Source organism: Carcharodon carcharias, chromosome X (genome assembly GCF_017639515.1).
Source record: "Carcharodon carcharias isolate sCarCar2 chromosome X, sCarCar2.pri, whole genome shotgun sequence".
NCBI lineage: Eukaryota > Metazoa > Chordata > Chondrichthyes > Lamniformes > Lamnidae > Carcharodon > Carcharodon carcharias.
Genome location: NC_054507.1, coordinates 12,199,536 through 12,220,439, shown reverse-complemented (window position 1 = coordinate 12,220,439; position 20,904 = coordinate 12,199,536). Strand labels below are relative to the sequence as shown.

Genomic DNA, 20,904 nt, shown 5'->3' with positions numbered 1-20,904 from the left:
TTTAAAATATCTCTGCAATCACAAAATGTCCATACTCATGCTTAACCCAGCTCAGGCTTCTCGTCGCCTCGGTTTACTTTGCTCTGAGTCCACACCCAGGCTTAACCAGTCAAGCACAGTGAGCATAGATCAGTTACCAGACGCACATAATCACACACAGAACAATCGAACACTGTAGAAGCAATGAACTTACCCCATGCTGAATATAAGCCCAGCGCCCATTGCCGGCTGGGATATGGTCCGACTCCCCATAACCCTGGATTGGATGAAGCGGTTCTAGAAGGGTGAGTGAGTGTGTGAGTGAGTGAACACAAGCCCCAGTGTGCAGGCCTTGTTATATAGCTGCTGGAAGATTTTGTGCGAGCCAGATTAAATGTTTTAAACACAAGCTTGAATGTAATTAAGCGTTTTAAATTGACTGGTCACAAATTCTTGGGTCTTAGATTCAGCACCAAGCATTGATATAACCTGGATGTGCAGTAGTGGGAAGAGTTTTCACTGATACTCGACTTCAGGTCAGGAGAAGGGCAGCACTGTGGGGATTTGTCTACATGCTAGCAGGAGTCATAGATTTTTCTTTGGAAAACAACAGAAATTAGGGATTTGTGTCTTCCGTAATGAATAATAATCAGACCTCCATTGTATATAACTTGCATTGATGTTCCGCAATTGGAGATATATATCTTCTTAAAAGTTTTTCCAGTGCAACATCATTACCAGGAACTGTTGACAATCTGCTGGCCGATTAATATCTTAGTTTTCACTTAATTGTGTCCGGCTGCATTTCAAAGAGCTTTGCTGCCCCTGTGACCAGATGAAGAATTTCAGGACAGGATATCTTCTCAACTAACACATTGTCCCAGATTTTACCCGCCAGGCCGCAATGGTGGTTTTTCACGCCATGTCATCCCAATCCCGCCTCAGTAATTGCGCATTCCCGGGGAACATGCGTTTCGATAGCGGGCAGGCTCCCATTCGCCCGCCATGTCATCACCTTACTACTTCATCATGATGGGCACCATTTTAAAGTCCACCACGCGTGCACACCCCTCAGTGCTTCCAGCCCAGGACTGCAGCTTGGAAGACATGGCCCCGAAAGGCAAGAATACTGCAGATCTTGGTTCAATAATGCGTCCCTCCAGCGCCTTTAGGATGCTGTGGAGTCCCGCTGGGATGTCCTGTACCCCCGCTCTGTCCTCAGGATGGGCAACAGCATCACCAATCCGGCTTGGGAGGTGGTGCCAGCGGTGGTCAGTGCCAACGCCCTTCAGAAGAGGACAGCCACCCAGTGCCGCAAGAGGATGAATGATCTCCTCCGTTCTGCCAGGGTAAGTCACTCTTCACATCGCTCTCAACTCACACACTCACAAACCCATCACACACCCACAGGGACCTCACTCACTGCCAGTGCGAGGGACATCACCATTCACTCTCTCACACTCACCGTCATTGTCCTTATCCTGTCCATGGGATCACTCACCACCCACACAGGCCAGGTATACTTATCATCTGGCCTGGCAGGCATCCTGCTTACACTCTCTCCATCTCTACCCACAACAAGAGGGACAGGTCACAGACCGGTGGGGGAATGCCTGAAATCAAGGTCCTCACGGACTTTGAAAACAGAGCCATCCAGCTGGCCGGCGATGACCGGGACCGGTCCTGTACTGACAGTGAGATCGGCGCTGCTCTACCAAGTGAGGATCCAGCAGTGTAACATCCATCAGATTACCATGCTGTGAGTGATGTGTCCTCTTTCACAGGCCACTGCCATGCACTGATTATCTCCCCTTGCTTTCACAGGCACATCTGGGAAACAGCCGACAGAGTCCATGACCCAGGGCCTCCAATCAAACTCCACAGAAACCTCTGGATAGGAATCTGAAGGCACCCTCCCTGAAGTCCCATCACAGTGCTCACCCACACCCTCCACCAGCGCAGAGACACACACCTCGGTGAGACCGAGCTTTAGAGTAGCCTCAGGGTCACAATCTGGTGAGCACATCGCACTGTCTGATCCACAGCAGGTGGAGGCAGGGAGTACCCAGGTCCCTGGCACTCGGGGGGCTGCTGGAGGCCAGAACGTTGCTGAGTCTGAGTCAGATGAGGAGCCTCTGGACTCGGTCATGTCACAGTTGCTGGAGCTGCAAAGACAAGCTTGGGAACATCAGGAAGGGATGTCCGCTGCACTCCTCAGATTGCAAGGCACAATGGAGGAGTCCATCCACCCTCAGTCTGAGGTGATAGCGCTGACATTGCAATGCACCGAGGTCAACACTGGTAGGATGGCGGCCGCCTTGGAGACCTTGGTCCTCCTGCACTGCTGCACGGGCTTAACCCCATCACTGATGCTATAGTTGGCCTCCAACAGTGTGTAGGTGAGAGGGGTGTGGGGCAGCTCGATCTCACTCCAGCTCCCCCTTCTCCTCAAGGAGTCAGCCAGGGGCCCTCGGGCACCCATAGGGAGGAGGATCAGCAGGTGCACACCCCGGGGCCATCCACCCAGGTGACTCCGGGAGTATCCGGCCCATCCGAATCCCCTCTTCCTGTGACCCCAGCAGCTCCAGCTCCACAGGCCGAGGAGGGTGTCACTGCCACACAGCAGGACCCTGAAAGCAGGCCGGGGACCTCCAGGTCTCAGCTCTCCAGAGAACACCCACCAAGGTCATCACAGACAGGGGGTCACAGTCAGCAGGCTGCCCCCACCTCCACTGTGGATGTCTGGGGAGCATCAAGACATAGCGGCAGCGTTAGGAAGGTCAAGAAGATGTAGTTACATAGCCTGGGCATTGGTGTTAATCACTTGTACATAATGTTCACTATTGTTAATAAACTCCCAGGAATGTCTCCCTGCCTATGGCTCCTTGTTGTGATGAGCAGTGTTCTTGTCACTCAGATGCGAATCCTTTCTGTACAAGATAAAGGCAGGTGTCTCAGTCCAGGGCCTCTTCCCTGTGTCTGTGTAACCTTCCCAGCACACTGATGGTCCACCTTCACACTCACTGGTCACATCAGTCATGCCTGCACCTCGATGGTGCTGGTCGTTGCTGCCAGAATGTAGTGGGCAGGTGTCACAGAGTTCCCTCATTCTCTCTGTGTGCTCTCAGCACCTTTAAGGTGGGGCTGGTCCCCCATCTCTTCAGCATCTGTGTCCAGTGACAGTGCAGTCCTGGAGGGGTCAGTTCATGAAGGATGCCATAAGATCAGGAGAAGTTAAAGTTTCCCCACTGCGTGTCTATGATATGACCCTGATCACAGGCGCAAGTGAGCTGCCCTCGGCCAGACAGGAGTCAGACAGTCTCAGAGGCTGTGTGAAGATCTATGGAGTGCCCTCACTGTATGTCATCATCATTCTCCTGTAATCGAGTGACTATTAGGGCCTCCACTGCGTCCCCATGACAGGAGCATTCTCACAGAGGGTATTGGTGCTGCCATAAGCCAGACTGGAGTCAAACATTCACAACTGTGATGTGAGGATCTATGGGGACACCTCACTGCATCTCGTCATCATCCTCCACAAATCTGGCAGCAATGAGGGCCTCCTGATTGCCTGCCTTGTTTGGCCAGAGTGAGAGACTCATCCCCGTCATCATCGCCTCCGAGGACCTCCTCACCCTCATCCCCGTCTGCGTCCTCCTCATCTGAGGAGACCTCCAGATCCTCCATCTCCTCCTCAGCCAGTTCCTCTCCCTGTTGGAGCGCCAGGTTGTTAAGGGTGCAGCAGACGGTGATGATGTGTGACACCCTCTGTGTCCACCAGACCGGTCCAGGCACTGGAACCACATCTTCAGCATCCCGATGGTTTGCTCCACCAAGTTGTGAGTTGCAGCTTGAGCCTCGTTATACCTTCGCTCTGCTGCTGTCTGAGGCTACCTCACGGGTGTCATCAGCCACAGCCTCTGTGGGTAGCCCTTGTCCCCCAGGAGCCAACCCTGCAGCCTCTGTGGACCCTGGAAGATGTCAGGGATCTGAGAGCGACTCAGGATGTAGGTGTCGTGCACACTCCCTGGGAACCGTGCGCAGACCTGCAGGATGTGTTTCTGGTGGTCACACACCAGCTGAACATTCAGTGAGTGGAAGCCCTTGGAGTTGACGTAGTTGACCACTTGTTGCCACGGAGATCTGAGCGCCACATGAGTGCAGTCAATCATACCCTGCACCTGTGGGAAACTAGAGATCTGGGCAAATCCCAGCGCTCTCGCTTCCTGGCTCTCCTGATGCTCGGCAAAATGCACAAAGTTGTGTGCCCTCGCCAATATAGCATCTGGTTCACTAGTGTCAACTAATGTCCTTTAGGGAAGGAAATCTGCTGTCCTTACCTGGTCTGGCCTACATGTGACTCCAGATCCACAGCAATGTGGTCGACTCTTAACTGCCGTTGGGAATGGCGTGGCATTGTAAAGAAAGATTTGCATTTCTATAGCACTGTTTACAACACCAGGATGTCACAGAGAGCTTTATATCCAATGAAGTGCTTCTACATTGCAGCCACTCTTATCATGTAGGAAATGCAACAGCCAAATTGTGCACAGCAAGCTCCCATAAACAACAATGTGCTAATGATCAGGTCATCTGTTTTTGTGATGTTAGTTGAGGGATAAATATTGGCCCAGGACACCAGGGAGAACCCCCCGGCTCTTCTTCAAAATAGCCCCATGGAACCTTTCATGCAAGCCCGAGAGGGCATTGGTTTGATGTTTCATCTGAAAGGTAGCACTTCTGATGGTGCAGCACTCCCTCAGTACTGCCTGTCCAGAAATGCGGTACTCGGTACTACCCCTCTGACAGTGCAGCACTCTCTCAGTACTGCACTGAGTGTATCAGCTGAAATTATGTGCTCAAATTTCTGGGGTGGGACTTGATCGAATAACTTTTGAATTCAGACAGGAGTGTGTTACTATAGTTTTAGTAGATCTTTGACTTGATCTATGACTAACTGACTGAAATATTGAACACTAATGGGCTGCAATGATAAATATTGCAAGGGGATAATAAATGCACTCCATTTGAAATGAAAACACCCATTATTCAGACAGAATTGCTCAATGAATTATAGGGGAACCTGATAAATATGAAGAAAATGTGACACTCTTCAGAACAAGCAGGCTAATAAAAGGGAACATTAGTGTGAGGTCACCTCACCTTGATTTCAATCATAAACGTTATCATTATTTTTCCACCTCATTAGAATTCATTTCGACAGACTATACCTCGATGGTACAATATTCCAGCTATGAGGAGTGACAGTCAATGATGATGTATATGAGCATAATCTGATTTTCACTGGAAATGGCTTCTCTTCCTGCTCCTGCACCATTACCTCTGGTGTCCCCCAAGGATCTATCCTTGGCCCCCTCCTATTTCTCACCTACATGCTGCCCCTCAGTGACACCATCCGAAAGCACAGTGTTAGTTTTCACATGTACACTGATGACAGCCAGCTCTACCTCACCCCCACCTCTCTCAACTCCTCCACTGTTAGTAAATTATCAGACTGTTTATCCGACATCCAGTACTGGATGAACAGAGATTTCCTCCAATTAAATATTGGGAAGGCTGAAGCCATTATTTTCGACCCCCGCTCCAAGCTCGCTTTCCTTAACTACTGACTCCATCTCCCTGCCTGGCAATAGTCTGAGGCTAAACCAGAATCTTCACAAACTTGGTGTCACAATTGCCCCCAAGGTGAACCTCCAACAAAATATTGTGCACCACCAATAAGCCATCCATTTCCACCTCTGTAACATCACTTGCCTTCACCCCCTCTCAGTTTCTCTACTGCTAAAACCCACATTCATGCCTTTGCTATTTTTAAATTCAGTTGAATTTAAATTCCACCAACTGCCATGGTGGGACTTGAACCCATGTCCCCAGAGCAGTAACTTAGGTCTCAGGATTGCCAGTCCAATGACATTACCACTATGCCAACATCCCCTCTAGACTCAGCTATTCCAACACACTCCTGGATGTTTTTCCACATTCTACCCTCCATAAACTTGAGATCATCCAAAACTCTGCTGCCCATGTGCTTACTTGCATTGAGTCCCGTCCAGCTATTGTTTCTGTGCTCGCTGACATACATTAAATCTCGTTTAGGTGTCACCTCAATTTTAAAATTCTCCTCCTTGTTTTCAAATCCCTCCATGACCTCCCCCCTTCCTATCTCTGTAACCTCCTCCAGTCCCACAACCCTCCGAGATCTCTGCACTCCTCCAACTCCGCCCTCTTGAGCATCCCCGATTCTAATCGCTCCACCATTGGCGGCCGTGCCTTCAGCTGCCTGGGCCCCAAGCTCTGGAATTCCCTCCCTATCCCTCTCCACCTCTCTACCTCACTCTCCTCCTTTAAGACCCTCCTTAAAACTGACCTCTTTAACCAAGCGTTTGGTCACCTAACCTAATATCTCCTTATGTGGCTCGGGGTCAAACTTTGCTTTATAATCGCTCCTGGGAAGCACCTTGGGATGTTTTATTATGTTAAAGGTGCTATATAAATATAAGTTGTTGTTGTTACTTCAGTCAAAATGTTAACTTAAGGCCCTGTCTGCCTTATCAGGCGGACGTTAAAGATCCCATGGCACTATTTCAAAGAACAGCAGCTGAGTTCTGGTCAATAGTTATCCCTCAATAAAAACACACAAACAGATGATCTGGTCATTCTCACATTGCTGTTTGTGGGATCTTACTGTGCACAATCTGGCTGCCGCATTCCCTACATTACGGCAGTGGCTGCGCTTAAAAAAGTACTTCATTGGCTGTAAAGTACTTCGGGATGTCCTGAGGCCTTGAAAGGCGCTATATAAATGCAAAAGCCAACACAGAATCACAGAATTGTTACAGCGCAGACCATTCAGCCCTTTGTCTCTGCACTGGATCTCCAAATGATCAGTTCACCGAGTGCCATTCTCCCGCCCTCTCCCTGTAGGCCTGCACCTTCTTCCTTTTCAGGTAACAGTTGAAGTCCCTTTTGAAAGCTTCAATTGACCCTGCCTCCACCACACTGTCTGGCAGTGCATTCCAGATCCTAACCACTCGTTGCTTGATAAAGATTTTTCTCATATCACTTTTGCCAATTCCAGGTACACTGTCTGAAAACCAGAGCTATCCAAAAGCCAGAAATTTTTTAGAATATGCCATGCATCATTTTTGAAAGCTCAAACGTACCTAGGCAATTCGGCTAGGCACGGCTTGGACCTGTTACCCCATTCGCTGCTTGCACACTGGTCTATTCCTGTGCTCCAAGTGATCCTTGACTCCACCCGACCCAGATTAGCTCAAACTGCCTAAAACGTCTGATCCAAAATTCAGCAAAGTCCAAAATCTGGCATGCCTTCAGTCCCAAGGCTGCAGGTTTTGAGAGAGTGTACCTGCATGTCCTTTAAACCTGTGTCCCTCTGGTTCTCGATCCTTCCACCAAGGGAAACAGTTTCTCCCTCTCTACTCTGTCCAGACCCCTCATGATTTTGAACACCTCTATCAAATCTCCTCTCAACCTTCTCTTCTCCAAGGAAAACAGTCCCAGCTCCTCCAATCTATCTTCATAACTGAAGTTCCTCATCCCTGGAACCATTCTCATGATCTTTTCTGCACTCTCTCCAAAGCCTCCACATCCTTCCCAAAGTCTGGTTCCCAGAATTGGATGCAATACTCCAGCTGAGGCCGAACTAGTGTCTTATACAAGTTTAACATAACCTCCTTGCTCTTGTACTCTATGTCCCTATTAATAAAGTCATTCTTTTGTTACTTTAGAATATTTGGAGGCAAACTCTGACTTGCTTCAAAGTAACCACTATTATGAGTTTAGAATGTATTAGAATTGGATTAGCTGCTTCCGAAAGAAATGATTTGGTTGTGGCCAGGAGATGCATGAGAGAAGGTAAAATGACTCCCAAATTGCACCATGCCAGCCAATCCATGGCCTTGAGTGAGATTGGCAATGGAATGCAAATTCGGGACTGATTGTCCCAATTGGAGCCCTTGCAGCCAACGGGTAGAGAAGATTGGCACCCTGACAGCCTGGGCTGGGTCTGACCCATTTCCCAGGAACAAGGGGGCAAGGGTAGCAAACGATTGTACCAGCCAATACCCCAGAAAGAATCTTTGGCCCCTGCATTAATAAAGATTAACAGCAGGGGGTGCTGTTGCTGAAGGTTGCCATAGAGGAAGCGTCCATTGATAACCTTTCTTACTTGGCTTTTTCCAGAGCTGGTTGTTCTGTGTTGGGACGAGCTTCGAATACAGAGATATACAGACCGGTGGAGAGCAGCATGGTAAGTTATAAATTACAGGGCTGTCAAGGCTCAGGAGTATCCCTTGCTGAGCGTCAGGGCTATGGAAGGAAGGTAGGCCGGATGAAGCAACGTCTGATGGGAGCCAGGGCAGGTAAATCACAGATGTTCACGCAGTTCCATCCCACCTCGTCTTTGCTGTCGTGATCATTTTTAGACAGCAAAAGCGATTGTGGGACGTGACTTCCGAACTCCCCAGGGTCAGATTGGGGGGCAGACCAAAGACGCGCTGCGGAATCCCCTTCAGAGGTTACCAGGTAAGGTTTGCACAGCAATTGCCCGAGAAGTGCACACTTCTGATGGGAACCTTCTGAAAAAATGTGATTTAAACTACAGAATTCAGACGGTTCCAACAGTTACCCAGGAAAAGTTTGAAGAATTAAAACCACTCCTAACTTCTGGGTAACTATTGTACAGACCCCCATGGGACTCCCAAAACATCCCAACTCCTCCCACCCTCCCGGCACCCCAGGGGTCTCCAGTCTCCCCCCACTGGACAATGCCCCCACCAATAGCCCAGGGGTCTCCCCCCCCCACCCCCACAACGGGACTCCCACATCCCCCGATTCCCCCAATACCCCCAGGGTCTCCCTCCACCCAGAACCCCCCCCACCCCCACCCCTGACTACCTCCACCCAGGGGACTCCCCTCACACCCAGGGGGGGACTCTTCCACCACACCTGCCAGGCCCGACTCTCACCCCCAACTCTCACCTCCCCCACCCCCCGAGGCCCGACTGCCCCCAACCCCCAGAGGCCAGACTGTCCCCAGCCTCCTAGAGGCTCGACAATGCCTCCCCCACCACAACTGAGGCTTGACCCCACCCCCCCCAACAGGTCCGACTGCCCCAAACTACCCCCCCCCCCCCCCCGCCCGAGGCCCAACTCCCTCACTGTCCTGAAGCCCGACTCCCCCCACTACCGAGGCCTGTCTCCCACCCCCCACCCCCAATCCCCAAATCCTACACACTTACCTAATACACTTACTTTCTCCCCGGCCTGTCATGGACTTTGAAACTTCACTGGACCTTTAAACTTACCTGCTGCACGGCATCTAGAATGTTATTCTCCACGGCAATGCCTCTACCAATCAGCACTCTCTTCTCATGCAGTATAAATTATTGTTCCTTTGAGATTTGGTATTCTTGTGAATCTGTCCTGATGAGTGCAAGACGGAAAGCTTTGACAGCATGTCTCTTTTTTCAGCAATAGTATCAACAGGCAATTCAACCATAGAGGGCATCACAACTAAGCCCAAAATGGGTCCCATCTGACATACTAACTGCAAAGACTATGGGCCCTGAAAATATTCTGGCAATAGTACTGAAGACATGTGCTCCAGAATTGCCACGCCCCTAGCCAAGCTGTTCCAGTACAGCTACAACACTGGCATCTACCCAGCTATGTGGAAAATTTCCCAGGTATGTCCTGTACACAAAAAGCAGGACAAATCCAACCCGGCTGATTATCGCCCCCTCTCCTTCCTGCCTATTCTTTATCATCAGCAAGATGATGGAAGGTGTCATCAAAAGTGCTATTAAGCAGCACTTGCTTAGCAATAACCTGCTCACTGATGCCCAGTTTGGGTTCCCCCAAGGCTGCTCAGCTCCTGACCTCATTGCAGACTTGGTTCAAACATGGACAAAAGAGCTGAACTCCAGAGGGGAGGTGAGAGTGACTGCCCTTGACATCAAGGCAGCATTTGACCGAGTGTGGCATCAAGGAGCCCTAGCAAAACTGGAGTCAATGGGAATCAGGGAGAAAACTCTCCACTGGTTGGAGTCACACCCAGCACAAAGGAAGATGGTTGTGGTTGTTGGAGGTCAGTCACCTCAGCTCCAGGACATCACTGCAGGAGTTCCTCAGGGTAGTGTCCTCGGCCCAACCATCTTCAGCTGCTTCATCAATGACCTTCCCTCCATCATAAAGTCAGAAATGGGGATGTTCGCTGATGATTGCACAATGTTCAGCACCATTCGCAATTCCTCAGATACTGAAGCAGTCCATGTCCAAATGCAGCAGGACCTGGACAATATCCAGGTTTGGGCTGATAAGTGGCAAGTAACATTCATACCACACAAGTGCCAGGCAATGACCATCTCCAAAAAGAGAGAATCCAACCATCACCCCTTGATGTTCAATGGAATTACCATCACTGAATCCCCCACTATCAACATCCTGGGGGTTACCATTGACCAGAAACTGAACTGGACTAGCCATATAAATACTGTGGCTACAAGAGCAGGTCAGACACTGGGAATCCTGTGGCAAGTAACTCACCTCCTGACTCCCCAAAGCCTGTCCACCATCTATAAGGCACAAGTCAGGAGTGTGATGGAATACTCTCCACTTGCCTGGATGAGTGCAGCTCCCACAACACTCAAGAAGCTTAACACCATCCAGGACAAAGTAGCCTGCTTGATTGGCACCACATCCACAAACATTCACTCCTTCCACCACCAACACACAGTAGCAGCAGTGTGTGTACCATCTACAAGATGCACTGCAGGAACTCACCAAGCCTCCTTCAGCAGCACCATCCAAACCCACAACCTCTATCATCTAGAAGGACAAGGGCAGCAGACACATGGGAACACCACCACCTGGAAGTTCCCCTCCAAGTCACTCACTAACCTGACTTGGAAATATATCGCCATTCCTTCACTGTCTCTGGGTCAAAATCCTGGAACTCCCTCCCTAACTGCACTGTGGGTGTACCTACACCACATGAACTGCAGCGGTTCAAGAAGGCAGCTCACCACCACCTTCTCAAGGGCAATTAGGGATGGGCAATAAATGCTGGCCTAGCCAGCTAAGCCCACATCCCATAAATGAATTTTAAAAACTCCTTGGTTAAGATGTCACAGTGCCACTCCATAAACAGACCATGGTGTTAGTGGCACAGTGAAGAATCAGTGGTGTGATCCCAGTGCGATTATGTGATCCTAGTGAATATATTTTGAGCATAACTGTCCGATGATTTAACTGGTAGGTGCTAGGTTGAGGTGCAATGCTCTCCCTGGCACTAGTAGCACCCATTCTACATGTCCTTTCAATGACATTTGGCAGTATTTCCCCAGATTTGCGCTAACTGTGGTAGCGGGTGAGTAAAAACGATGTTTTACCTGCCGGTCTCTTGTCCCAAAGCCGCTGCATTATCTACACATTCCCGGGGAACACGGTGTTTCCATGGTGGGTGGGCTCGCATTCGCCCGCCACACCATCACCTCCCTGCTTCACCACGCCGGCCGCCATATTTAAAGTCCACCACACGTGCACTCCTCTTAGTGCTTCCAGCCCACGGCTGCTGCAAAACAACATGGTCCCAAAAGCCAAAAAGACTGTAGCTCCCAGCTTCAATGACGCATCCCTCGAGCGCCTTTTGGACACAGTTGAGTCCCGCTGGGATGTCCTCTACCCCCGCTCTGGCCTCAGGATGGGCAGCAACGTCACCAATTCAGCTTGGGAGGTGGTGCCAGCGGTGGTCAGTGCCAACCCCCTTCAGAAGAGGACAGCCACCCAGTGCCGCAAGAGGATGAATGATCTCCTCCGTTCTGCCAGGGTAAGTCACTCTTCACATCGCTCTCAACTCACACACTCACAAACCCATCACACACCCACAGGGACCTCACTCACTGCCAGTGCGAGGGACATCACCATTCACTCTCTCACACTCACCGTCATTGTCCTTATCCTGTCCATGGGACCACTCACCACCCACACAGGCCAGGTATACTTATCATCTGGCCTGGCAGGTGTCCTGCTTACTCTTTCTCCATCTCTATTCATGCAGGACAAGCTGGCTCACAAGAAGAGAGAGAGGTCACAGACCGGTGGGGGAATGCCTGAGATCAAGGTCCTCACGGACTTTGAAAACAGAGCCATCCAGCTGGCCAGCGATGACCGGGACCGGTCCTGTGCTGACAGTGAGATCGGCGCTGCTCTACCATGTGAGGATCCAGCAGTGTAACATCCATCAGATAACCATGCTGTGAGTGATGTGTCCTCTTTCACAGGCCACTGCCATGCACTGATTATCTCCCCTTGCTTTCACAGGCACATCTGGGAAACAGCCGACAGAGTCCATGACTCAGGGCCTCCAATCAAACTCCACAGAAACCTCTGGAGAGGAATCTGAAGGCACCCTCCCTGAAGTCCCATCACACCGCTCACCCACACCCTCCCCCAGCGCAGAGACACACACCTCGGTGAGACCGAGCTTTAGAGTAGCCTCAGGGTCACAATCTGGTGAGCACATCGCACTGTCTGATCCACAGCAGCGGGAGGCAGGGACTTCCCAGGTCCCCGGCACTCGGAGGGCTGCTGGAGGCCAGAACGTTGCTGAGTCCAAGTCAGATGATGAGCCTCTGGACTCGGTCATGTCACAGTTGCTGGAGCTGCAAAGACAAGCTCGGGAACATCAGAAAGGGATGTCTGCTGCACTGCTCAGATTGCAAGGCACGATGGAGGAGTCTGTCCACCCTCAGTCTGAGGTGATAGCGCCGACATTGCAATGCACCGAGGTCAACACTGGTAGGATGGCAGCCGCCATGGAGACCTTGGTCCAGGACGTTGCTCCTGCACTGCTGCGTGGGCTTAACCCCATCACTGATGCCATAGTTGGCCTCCAACAGTGTGTAGGCGAGAGGGGTGTGGGGCAGCTCGATCTCACTCCAGCTCCCCCTTCTCCTCAAGGAGTCAGCCAGGGGCCCTCGGGCACCCATAGGGAGGAGGATCAGCAGGTGCACACACCGGGGCAGTAAACCATTCCTACCCCTGGTTTGTAGGCTTACTCTGGGTATCAATAACTCAAAACTGCCAAGTTTGTCCACACCTAGCCAGCTTATTTAGTGTGTCACGACTCTAACACAATTATATACTCACGTATCCATGCGGATCAGGTTGCTGGTTGCTTGGAAGGTCCGAGAATCAGATCAGAGGGGATGATTAGTCCTCCTCATTCTGATCTCCAAGTAGTTGATCAAACTACTTCGTTCCCGAGATAACTAGCTTATCACCTTCGGTGCACCTTTTCTTATACCCCGTTCTCCACATGCATCCTGCATGATCAGGCTTTGGTAGGTTGACCCCAGTGTCCAGTTCTTGATGATTGGTCTGTTGACCACTGGCTGGCGTCACAAATATGCCATGTCCATCACAGTCGGTTGACCTTTCACCAGTCCAAACATCTGCCTGTTTTTGAAGGGTCTTATCTCTCAGTTCCGACCGCACAGGGCAGCTAATTCCCTTAGCTATTGTCTCTCAGGAAGGAGAGAAGGACATTGCCTCATCCTGTGGCCTCTCAGGTCTCCAAGCAACCAGTTACATTGTTAATGTAATTGTCAAGCAGCCCTTGACCTTACAGACCTCTGGACTCCAGTGTGCTTACTTCCCCATTTCATGTCCCACTTCCCTGTACACTATTGTCCACTCAGCAAGTTCCGTTTCTCCCCTTCAGGCACTTGTTTCTCTTAAATCCCCTCCCAATGCTTTAAGTCATGTCATGTATAGTTCACAAACTTTAAGTGGTCGCCTACAGGGTCATCTATCCAGGTGACTCCGAGAGTGTCCCGGCCCATCCGAATCCCCTCTTCCTGTTCCCCCAGCAGCTCCAGCTCCACAGGCCGAGGAGGGTGTCACTGCCACACAGCAGGATCCCGAAAGCAGGCTGGGGGCCTCCAGGTCTCAGCCCTCCAGAGAACACCCACCAAGGTCATCACAGACAGGGTGTCCCAGTCAGCAGGCTGGCTCCACCTCCATTGTGGATGTCCGGGGAGAACCAAGACATTGTGGCAGGGTTAGGAAAGTTAAGGAGAGTTAGTTGCACAGCCTGGGCATTGGTGTTAATCACTTGTACATACAGTTCACTATTGTCAATAAACTCCTAAGAACGTCTCGCTGCCTGTGGCTCCTTGTTCTGATGAGCAGTGTTCTTGTCACTCAGATGTGAAACCTTGGTCTCTGCACAAGATAAAGGCAGGTGTCTCAGTCCAGGACCTCTTCCCTGTGCAGTGTGTAACCTTCAGACCAAAGCGATGGTCCAGCCTCACACTCACTGGACACATTACTGATGCCTGAACCTCGATGGTGCTGGTCATTGCTGCCAGAATGTAGTGGGCAGGTATCACAGAGTTCCCTCATTCTCTCTGTGCTCTCAGCATCATTAAGATGGGGCTGGCCCCCATCTCTCCTCCGTCGTCTCCGCTCTCTGTACTCCACGAGGCACACAGCTAGTTCACCAGGCATCTTGCATCTTGCTGTTCTGGTCCTGGGCGAAATGCACAAAGTTGTGTACCCTCCACCCGCCTGTGCCCTCACAAAGATGGTGTCCGTGACCTCATGGATGTATTTGTGGGTGATGGCTTGTGAGATCCTACAGAGGTCACCTGTGGAGCCCTGAAAGGAGCCACTGGCATAGAAATTGAGCACCATGGTCACTTTCACAGCCACTGGCAGTGGATCCCCTCCATGTGCCCGTGGCACCAAATCCTGCAGCAGGTGGCAAATGTGACCGACCAGATCCCTAGACATGCACAGTCTTTGCTGACACTGGTTCTCGGTCATCTGCAGGAATGAAAGGCAGTGTCTATAGACCCTGAGTCTAGCCAGACACTGACCAGTGATCGCTCGCTGTGGCTCTTGGGTGGTGTGTGTGGGAGACCCAGCCACCCCTTCTTCCTCAGGGTGCTGCACCTCCCTCTGCACAGCCAGGAGCCTCCGTCACTCTCTGCTCCATCGTCTCTGCTCTCTGTAAGCCACGAGGCATACAGCTAGCTCACCAGGCTCCATGCTCCTGATGTACGCCTCCAGTAGGACGAAAGAGAGAGATGCTTGGATGTACTAAGAACCTCTCTTGGTTAAGTCCGAAGGCCCCTTAACACACCCCGGAGAGTGCTGGTCACCACTTGGATGGCCAGAGATTAGTGCCCTGCATGGCTGCCTGAAACCTCACCCACCTCTGCCCTTCTCCACCTGACCGATTAGCAGCAGCTTTGCCCATTGGACTGCAGGCTGTACTCTCAGCTCAGACACAGGCATTCTCCTAACCCACACTGCAAGGCTGCACTGTTAGCTTGAACCATGGGGGAGACTGGTCCAGACCGGGATGATGACATTGCAAGGGGCTGTGAGTACCTCCAGCAGTGACTTCCAATTGGCTATTGCCCTGCACTTGGAACGATCCAAAACTCTAATTTAAATCGGAGACTTTGGATGGTGCTGACTATCTTAACAAATGGTTACCCAGGAAAAGTTAGAAGGATTAAAACCACTTCTAACTCCTGGGTAACTATACTACTGACTACACCCCCCCCCCCCCCCCCCCCCCCCGCCGCCAAAACCACCCTGAACCCTCCCACTGGACCCCCAGACTACGACCCCTCTCCCATAGACTAAACCCCCCCAACCCACCCCCAACTACCCTCCCAATCCACCAGCTATGCCCTGACTATCCCCCTACTCCCTCAACTACCCCCTCCCACCCTGAACCCTCCCCCGCAACCTCTGACCACCCCCAACCCCTCGACCATCCGCCCACCCCCACCTCATGCCCCAACCGTCCCCCAAACCCTGACCACCCCCCAACCATCCCCCACCCCCTTGACCACCCACCCGAACTCCCCGGCTACCCACCACAACCCCCACCCCACTCCCGACTATGCACCCCCACACCCCTGCCCAACTACCCCCCCACAACCACCCTCCTGACCCCCCAACTAACCCCCACCCCCCCGACCGCACCCTACTCCCCAAACCCCCGATCGCCCCCCACACCCGAATACACCCCCAATCCTCTGATCCGCCAACTATTTCACTGCCCCAGACCACACCCCACCCTCGACTACCCCTCCATCACCCTGACTACCACCCGTCCCCTGACCACCCTCCAAACTACCCCTCATCTCCTAAACAGAAGAAATGTGCAGTAAAATGAGCGGAGTACCATGCGGTGGTGATCGCCACTCCACGCAAGTTCTGGGTCATTATGAAGTAATGACCTCTAATGACACATGGCAGTTCATATTACTCTGCATTAACTCAACGTTATTACGATTACACAGTTCTTCCTTGAGGCTCTTCCCCTGCCTGGATGATGCTCTGTAACTACAAAGCTGGAAAAAAAATCTTTTTATTCCGAGCTTCCATCTCACAGAGGAGGCTTCAGGCCAATCCAACAACCTGCTCTGAAAACTCTGTTCAGATTTTGACAGCTGTGACAAATTCCGCCACAGCAGCTGAGACAATCCACAGCGTTCTAAATAAAACAAGCATTCTAAAAAGAAAAGTCAATTCGCCTCCATCTCCCAATGTTAACGGATCCTTTAAAGAGTTCCAGGAACTAGACTTGAATCATCGTCAAAAACTAATCGTTTTCTCTTGGGCCATGCCCTATCTATGTACCAAGTTTCATCGAAATCTGCCCATTAGTTTTGAAGATTGTTGTTTACAGACAGGCAGACAAACAAAACATTACATCTACCTTCAGTGGCAGAGATCATAACACACAAACATGCACACAGGCACTCATAAGCAAAGCACTGTTTCAAGTTAGTTGCTTCATATTGATAGATCCAGATGATTTGTTAATAGAATCAATGACCGTCCTCAGAATTAGTGAAAGGGCACCTTGACAGACATGGCTAAGTTGAGGTACCAGTTGCTGGTGCCCAAGAGAGATGGGATGCCAGTCCATGGTGGCGCTTCCCTACCCAATGAGTTTCTCCGAGTGATCAGAAGCTGGAATACTGTGTGAATTCCCCAACCCCGCTCGTCTCCCAAGCCCAGGGACACTGCAGCCAATTTGGCATCTTTTGGCCTAACACAGATCAGCTAAATCAGCACTGACCTGGAACCTCTCTGACCTGGACAGCCCAGCGTCACTGTGGAGGGTGAAGTTGGCCCTGGCCACAGATGCAAAACAGACGGAATCGCTCTTCTGGACCTTTCCCTCCTCCTTGGTTTCAAATCCCTCCATGACCTCACCCCCTCCCTATCTCTGTAATCTCCCCCAGCCCCACAACCCTCCGAGATCTCTGCACCCATCTAATTCCGGCCTCTTGTGCAATCCCGATTCTAATCGCTCCACCGTTGGTGACCGTGCCTTCAGCTGCCTGGGCCCCAAGCTCTGGAATTCCCTCCCTATCCCTCTCCACCTCTCTACCTCACTCTCCTCCTTTAAGACCCTCCTTAAAATTGACCTCTTTGACCAAGCTGTCTTGGTGTCAAATTTTGTTTGGTGATCACTCCCAGGACGTTCACTACATAATGGAGCTTTATAAATATAAGTTGCTGATGTTATATATGACACGCTTGATAATTGGGTTCTATTGCATCAATGGATTTGGATATGGGGCAGGGGGTATAACAGGCAGTGGTGCAGCTCCCTGATTTACATCACGGCCCATGTCCAATTCCATCCTCACATTGGTCCATTGGTCCTTCCCCACCATCTATGATCATTTCCACTTTCTTTACTTCATCTTTCTCATTGTTTCCAGTCTGTGGATGTAAACAAGTACCCTGTCGTCTTTTGGTTCCAACGAAGGATGTAGCTGCTTAAGTTTAACGCTCCTGTTGCCCAGCTCATGAATGTCAATTCTGCCTCATGTACTCCGGCTGTTCTCATTCCATTCCAGTGCCATGAGATTCCTGGCCTGAAGATCTTGGCTTACAACGCTCCCATTTACTACGGGAACAAAAACTTCTTCCGGGACACCATGGCCAAATTGATTGGATTGACCCCAGACAAGATCAAAAAGAGGGAAAAGAAAAAGAAAGCACTGGCAAGTGCCAACAAAATGGCCATTACCACCATCGTACGTCTGCTTAGATTCCTTACTTGTATGTGTATATGTGCACTTTGTTTCTTTTCTGACTGTGTGCTTATGTGCACGTGTGTATATGTATGTTGTATATGGATTTGTGTGTGTGCATTTGTATATTTGTGTGTGTTGTGACTATTTGCGTGTGTTTATGTGTGTCTATTTGCATGTGTGAGTGTCTATTTGCACGTGTGTCTGTGTGTATGTGTTTATTTGTGTGTGTCTATTAGCGCGTGAGTGTGTGTCTACTTGCACGTGTGCGTGTCTCTGTGTCAATTTGTGTCTGTGTGTCTATATGCGCGCGTGTCTATATGCGCATGTGTGTGTCCGTATGTGTGTCTGCTTGAGTGTATGTGTCTGTGTGTATGTGCCCATTTGCATGTCTATGTGTGTGTGTCTGTACACGCTTATCAAAGTTACAGAAAGTTTTGTAGCTGTGAAACAACAGGGTCCTTGCCTCTGATTCCACACAAGTACAGTCAATGATTACTGACTAGCCATTTTCAATGTCTTTCTGCATTACCCCAATGGAATCAAAATAATTCATGCAACAGGTCAGACAGAGAATCAAATAACTAGATTTTATTCTCTTTTCAGCAATGTAACAGAATAGCAGACTGTAGAATGTACTGCCTACTATGGGTTGGATTCAGAGTAAAGCTTCCTCTACATTGTCCCTGTCAAACACTCCCAGAACAGGTACCGCACAGGATTAGATATAGAGTAAAGCTCCCTCTACACTGTCCCCATCAAACACTCCCAGGAAATGTACAGCATGGTGCTAGATACAGAGTAAAGCTCCTGCTACATTGTCCACATCAAATGCTCCTAGGACAGGTACACTATCAGGTTAGATACAGAATAAAGCTGTCTCTACACTGTCCCTGTCAAACACTCCCAGGACAGGTACAGCACGGGGTTAGATACAGAGTAAATCTCTCTCTACACCGTCCCCATCAAACACTCCCAAGACAGGTACAGCACGGGGTTAGATACAGAGTAAAGCTCCCTCTACACTGTCCCTAGCAAACACTCCCAGGACAGGTACAGCACGGGGTTAGATACAGAGTAAAGCTCCCTCTACACCGTCCCCATCAACACTCCCAGGACAGGTACAGCACGGGGTTAGATACAGAGTAAAGCTCCCTCTACACCATCCCCATCAAACACTCCCAGGACAGGTACAGCACGGGGTTAGATACAGAGTAAATCTCTCTCTACACTGTCCCCATCAACACTCCCAGGACAGGTACAGCACGGGGTTAGATACAGAGTAAAGCTCCCTCTACACTGTCCCCAGCAAACACTCCCAGGGCAGGTACAGCACGGGGTTAGATACAGAGTAAATCTCTCTCTACACTGTCCCCATCAACACTCCCAGGACAGGTACAGCACAGGGTTAGGTACAGAGTAAAGCTCCCTCTACACTGTCCCCATCAAACACTCCCAGGGCAGGTACATCACGGGGTTAGATATAGAGTAAAGCTCCCTCTACACTTTCCCCATCAAACACTCCCAGGGCAGGTACATCACATTTTGTATTCTCAAAGTTGTTCTTTTGGTTTTGAGTGAAACATGATATTGTGGTATAAAGGGTGAACAGATAGGATATGCTAATATACGATCTAGATGATGACCACCATGCTTAGGAGCAACATGCTTACTCTGTAACTCTTTAGAGTAGTACTAATAAACAAGTGTTAAGAAAGTACCAGGGCATGATCGGTCTGTCCCGTAACCAAGAACCACGCCTAAAGTCCACAGATAGAAGGTTCATCTCAGAACAGATATTAACCTCAATGTATGTGCCTGAATAAAGACCTGTTTGCAATACACACTTTTGTAGAAGCTGTATAACATTTCAGGATATAATATTTTTTACAGGATAGTGGATTTACCCAATCTAACTACGCAGCAGATAAAACCTCATCACCTTCAGGTACTGATGTGTGAAAATAATGTTTGCACTTGGAATTTTCCATTGCTTAATTATTTTGTTGGTTTAATCCTTTAGTTTTTGTTTTATGATCTATAAGAAAGCTATCGTCTCACTGGAGGGGCAGTTATTTGGTGTCAGCTGCCTAGACCTAGACTCAATGAAAGCACTTCTGTGGCAACCAAACTTATTTTTAAATGTGGTTTGCTGACATTTGAGAGGATCAGAGAGAAAGAGAGAAGTAGCAGTGACAGGGAGAGAGAGAAACAAAGGGAACTGGAGAGAGAGAGAGAGAAAGAGAGCCAGGGAGAGAGAAAGCCAAAGAGAGAGACAGAGAGAAAAAGACAGATGAGTCACAGAGAGAGATAGAGATAGAGATACACAAACAGAAAAAGAGACAGATGGAGGGAGGCAGAGCAGAGAAAAAAAGATGGGGAGAGAGAGAGACAGAGATAGAGAGGCACAGAGAGAGTAAGACAGACAGTAATAGACAGAAACAGAGCTAAAAAGAGAGAACAAGATGGAGAGAGAGCGGCAGAGATAGGAATTAAGGCAAAGATAGAGAGAAGTGATGTTGGTATACTAAAAAGAAAGTTAAAAACAAGTATTGAAAGATATATCCATATGGAAGCAGTGTTGCGATGGAAAGTGGAAGTGTGATGATGCTGTGATTGTGGAATATAGCTGAGGTCATTGGGATGCCATTTATTTCAGTCTTTAATATAAACTTTTGTTTCCTTCTCTCCTAAGTTATGTAGTGCTTCATTCCTGTAGTCACTGTTGTGAGCTGTCCTGCCAGTGTTTTGTCAGACCTCTGGGATAAATATCATGTACTCCTGGAGGTTTATTCATTTTAAGCCC

General features: G+C 49.8%; 1 protein-coding gene across 1 annotated transcript in view; it reads left to right on the top strand.

The window, feature by feature from the left end:
* Positions 1 to 20,904, top strand: part of slc26a10 (solute carrier family 26 member 10) — a 127,494-nt gene that overhangs the window by 91,916 nt on the left and 14,674 nt on the right. The window contains exons 12-14 of the mRNA XM_041180449.1: positions 8,203 to 8,269; positions 17,922 to 18,101; positions 19,992 to 20,046. Coding sequence (XP_041036383.1) covers positions 8,203 to 8,269; positions 17,922 to 18,101; positions 19,992 to 20,046 — 302 coding nt within the window. The remainder of the gene's footprint in view (positions 1 to 8,202; positions 8,270 to 17,921; positions 18,102 to 19,991; positions 20,047 to 20,904) is intronic.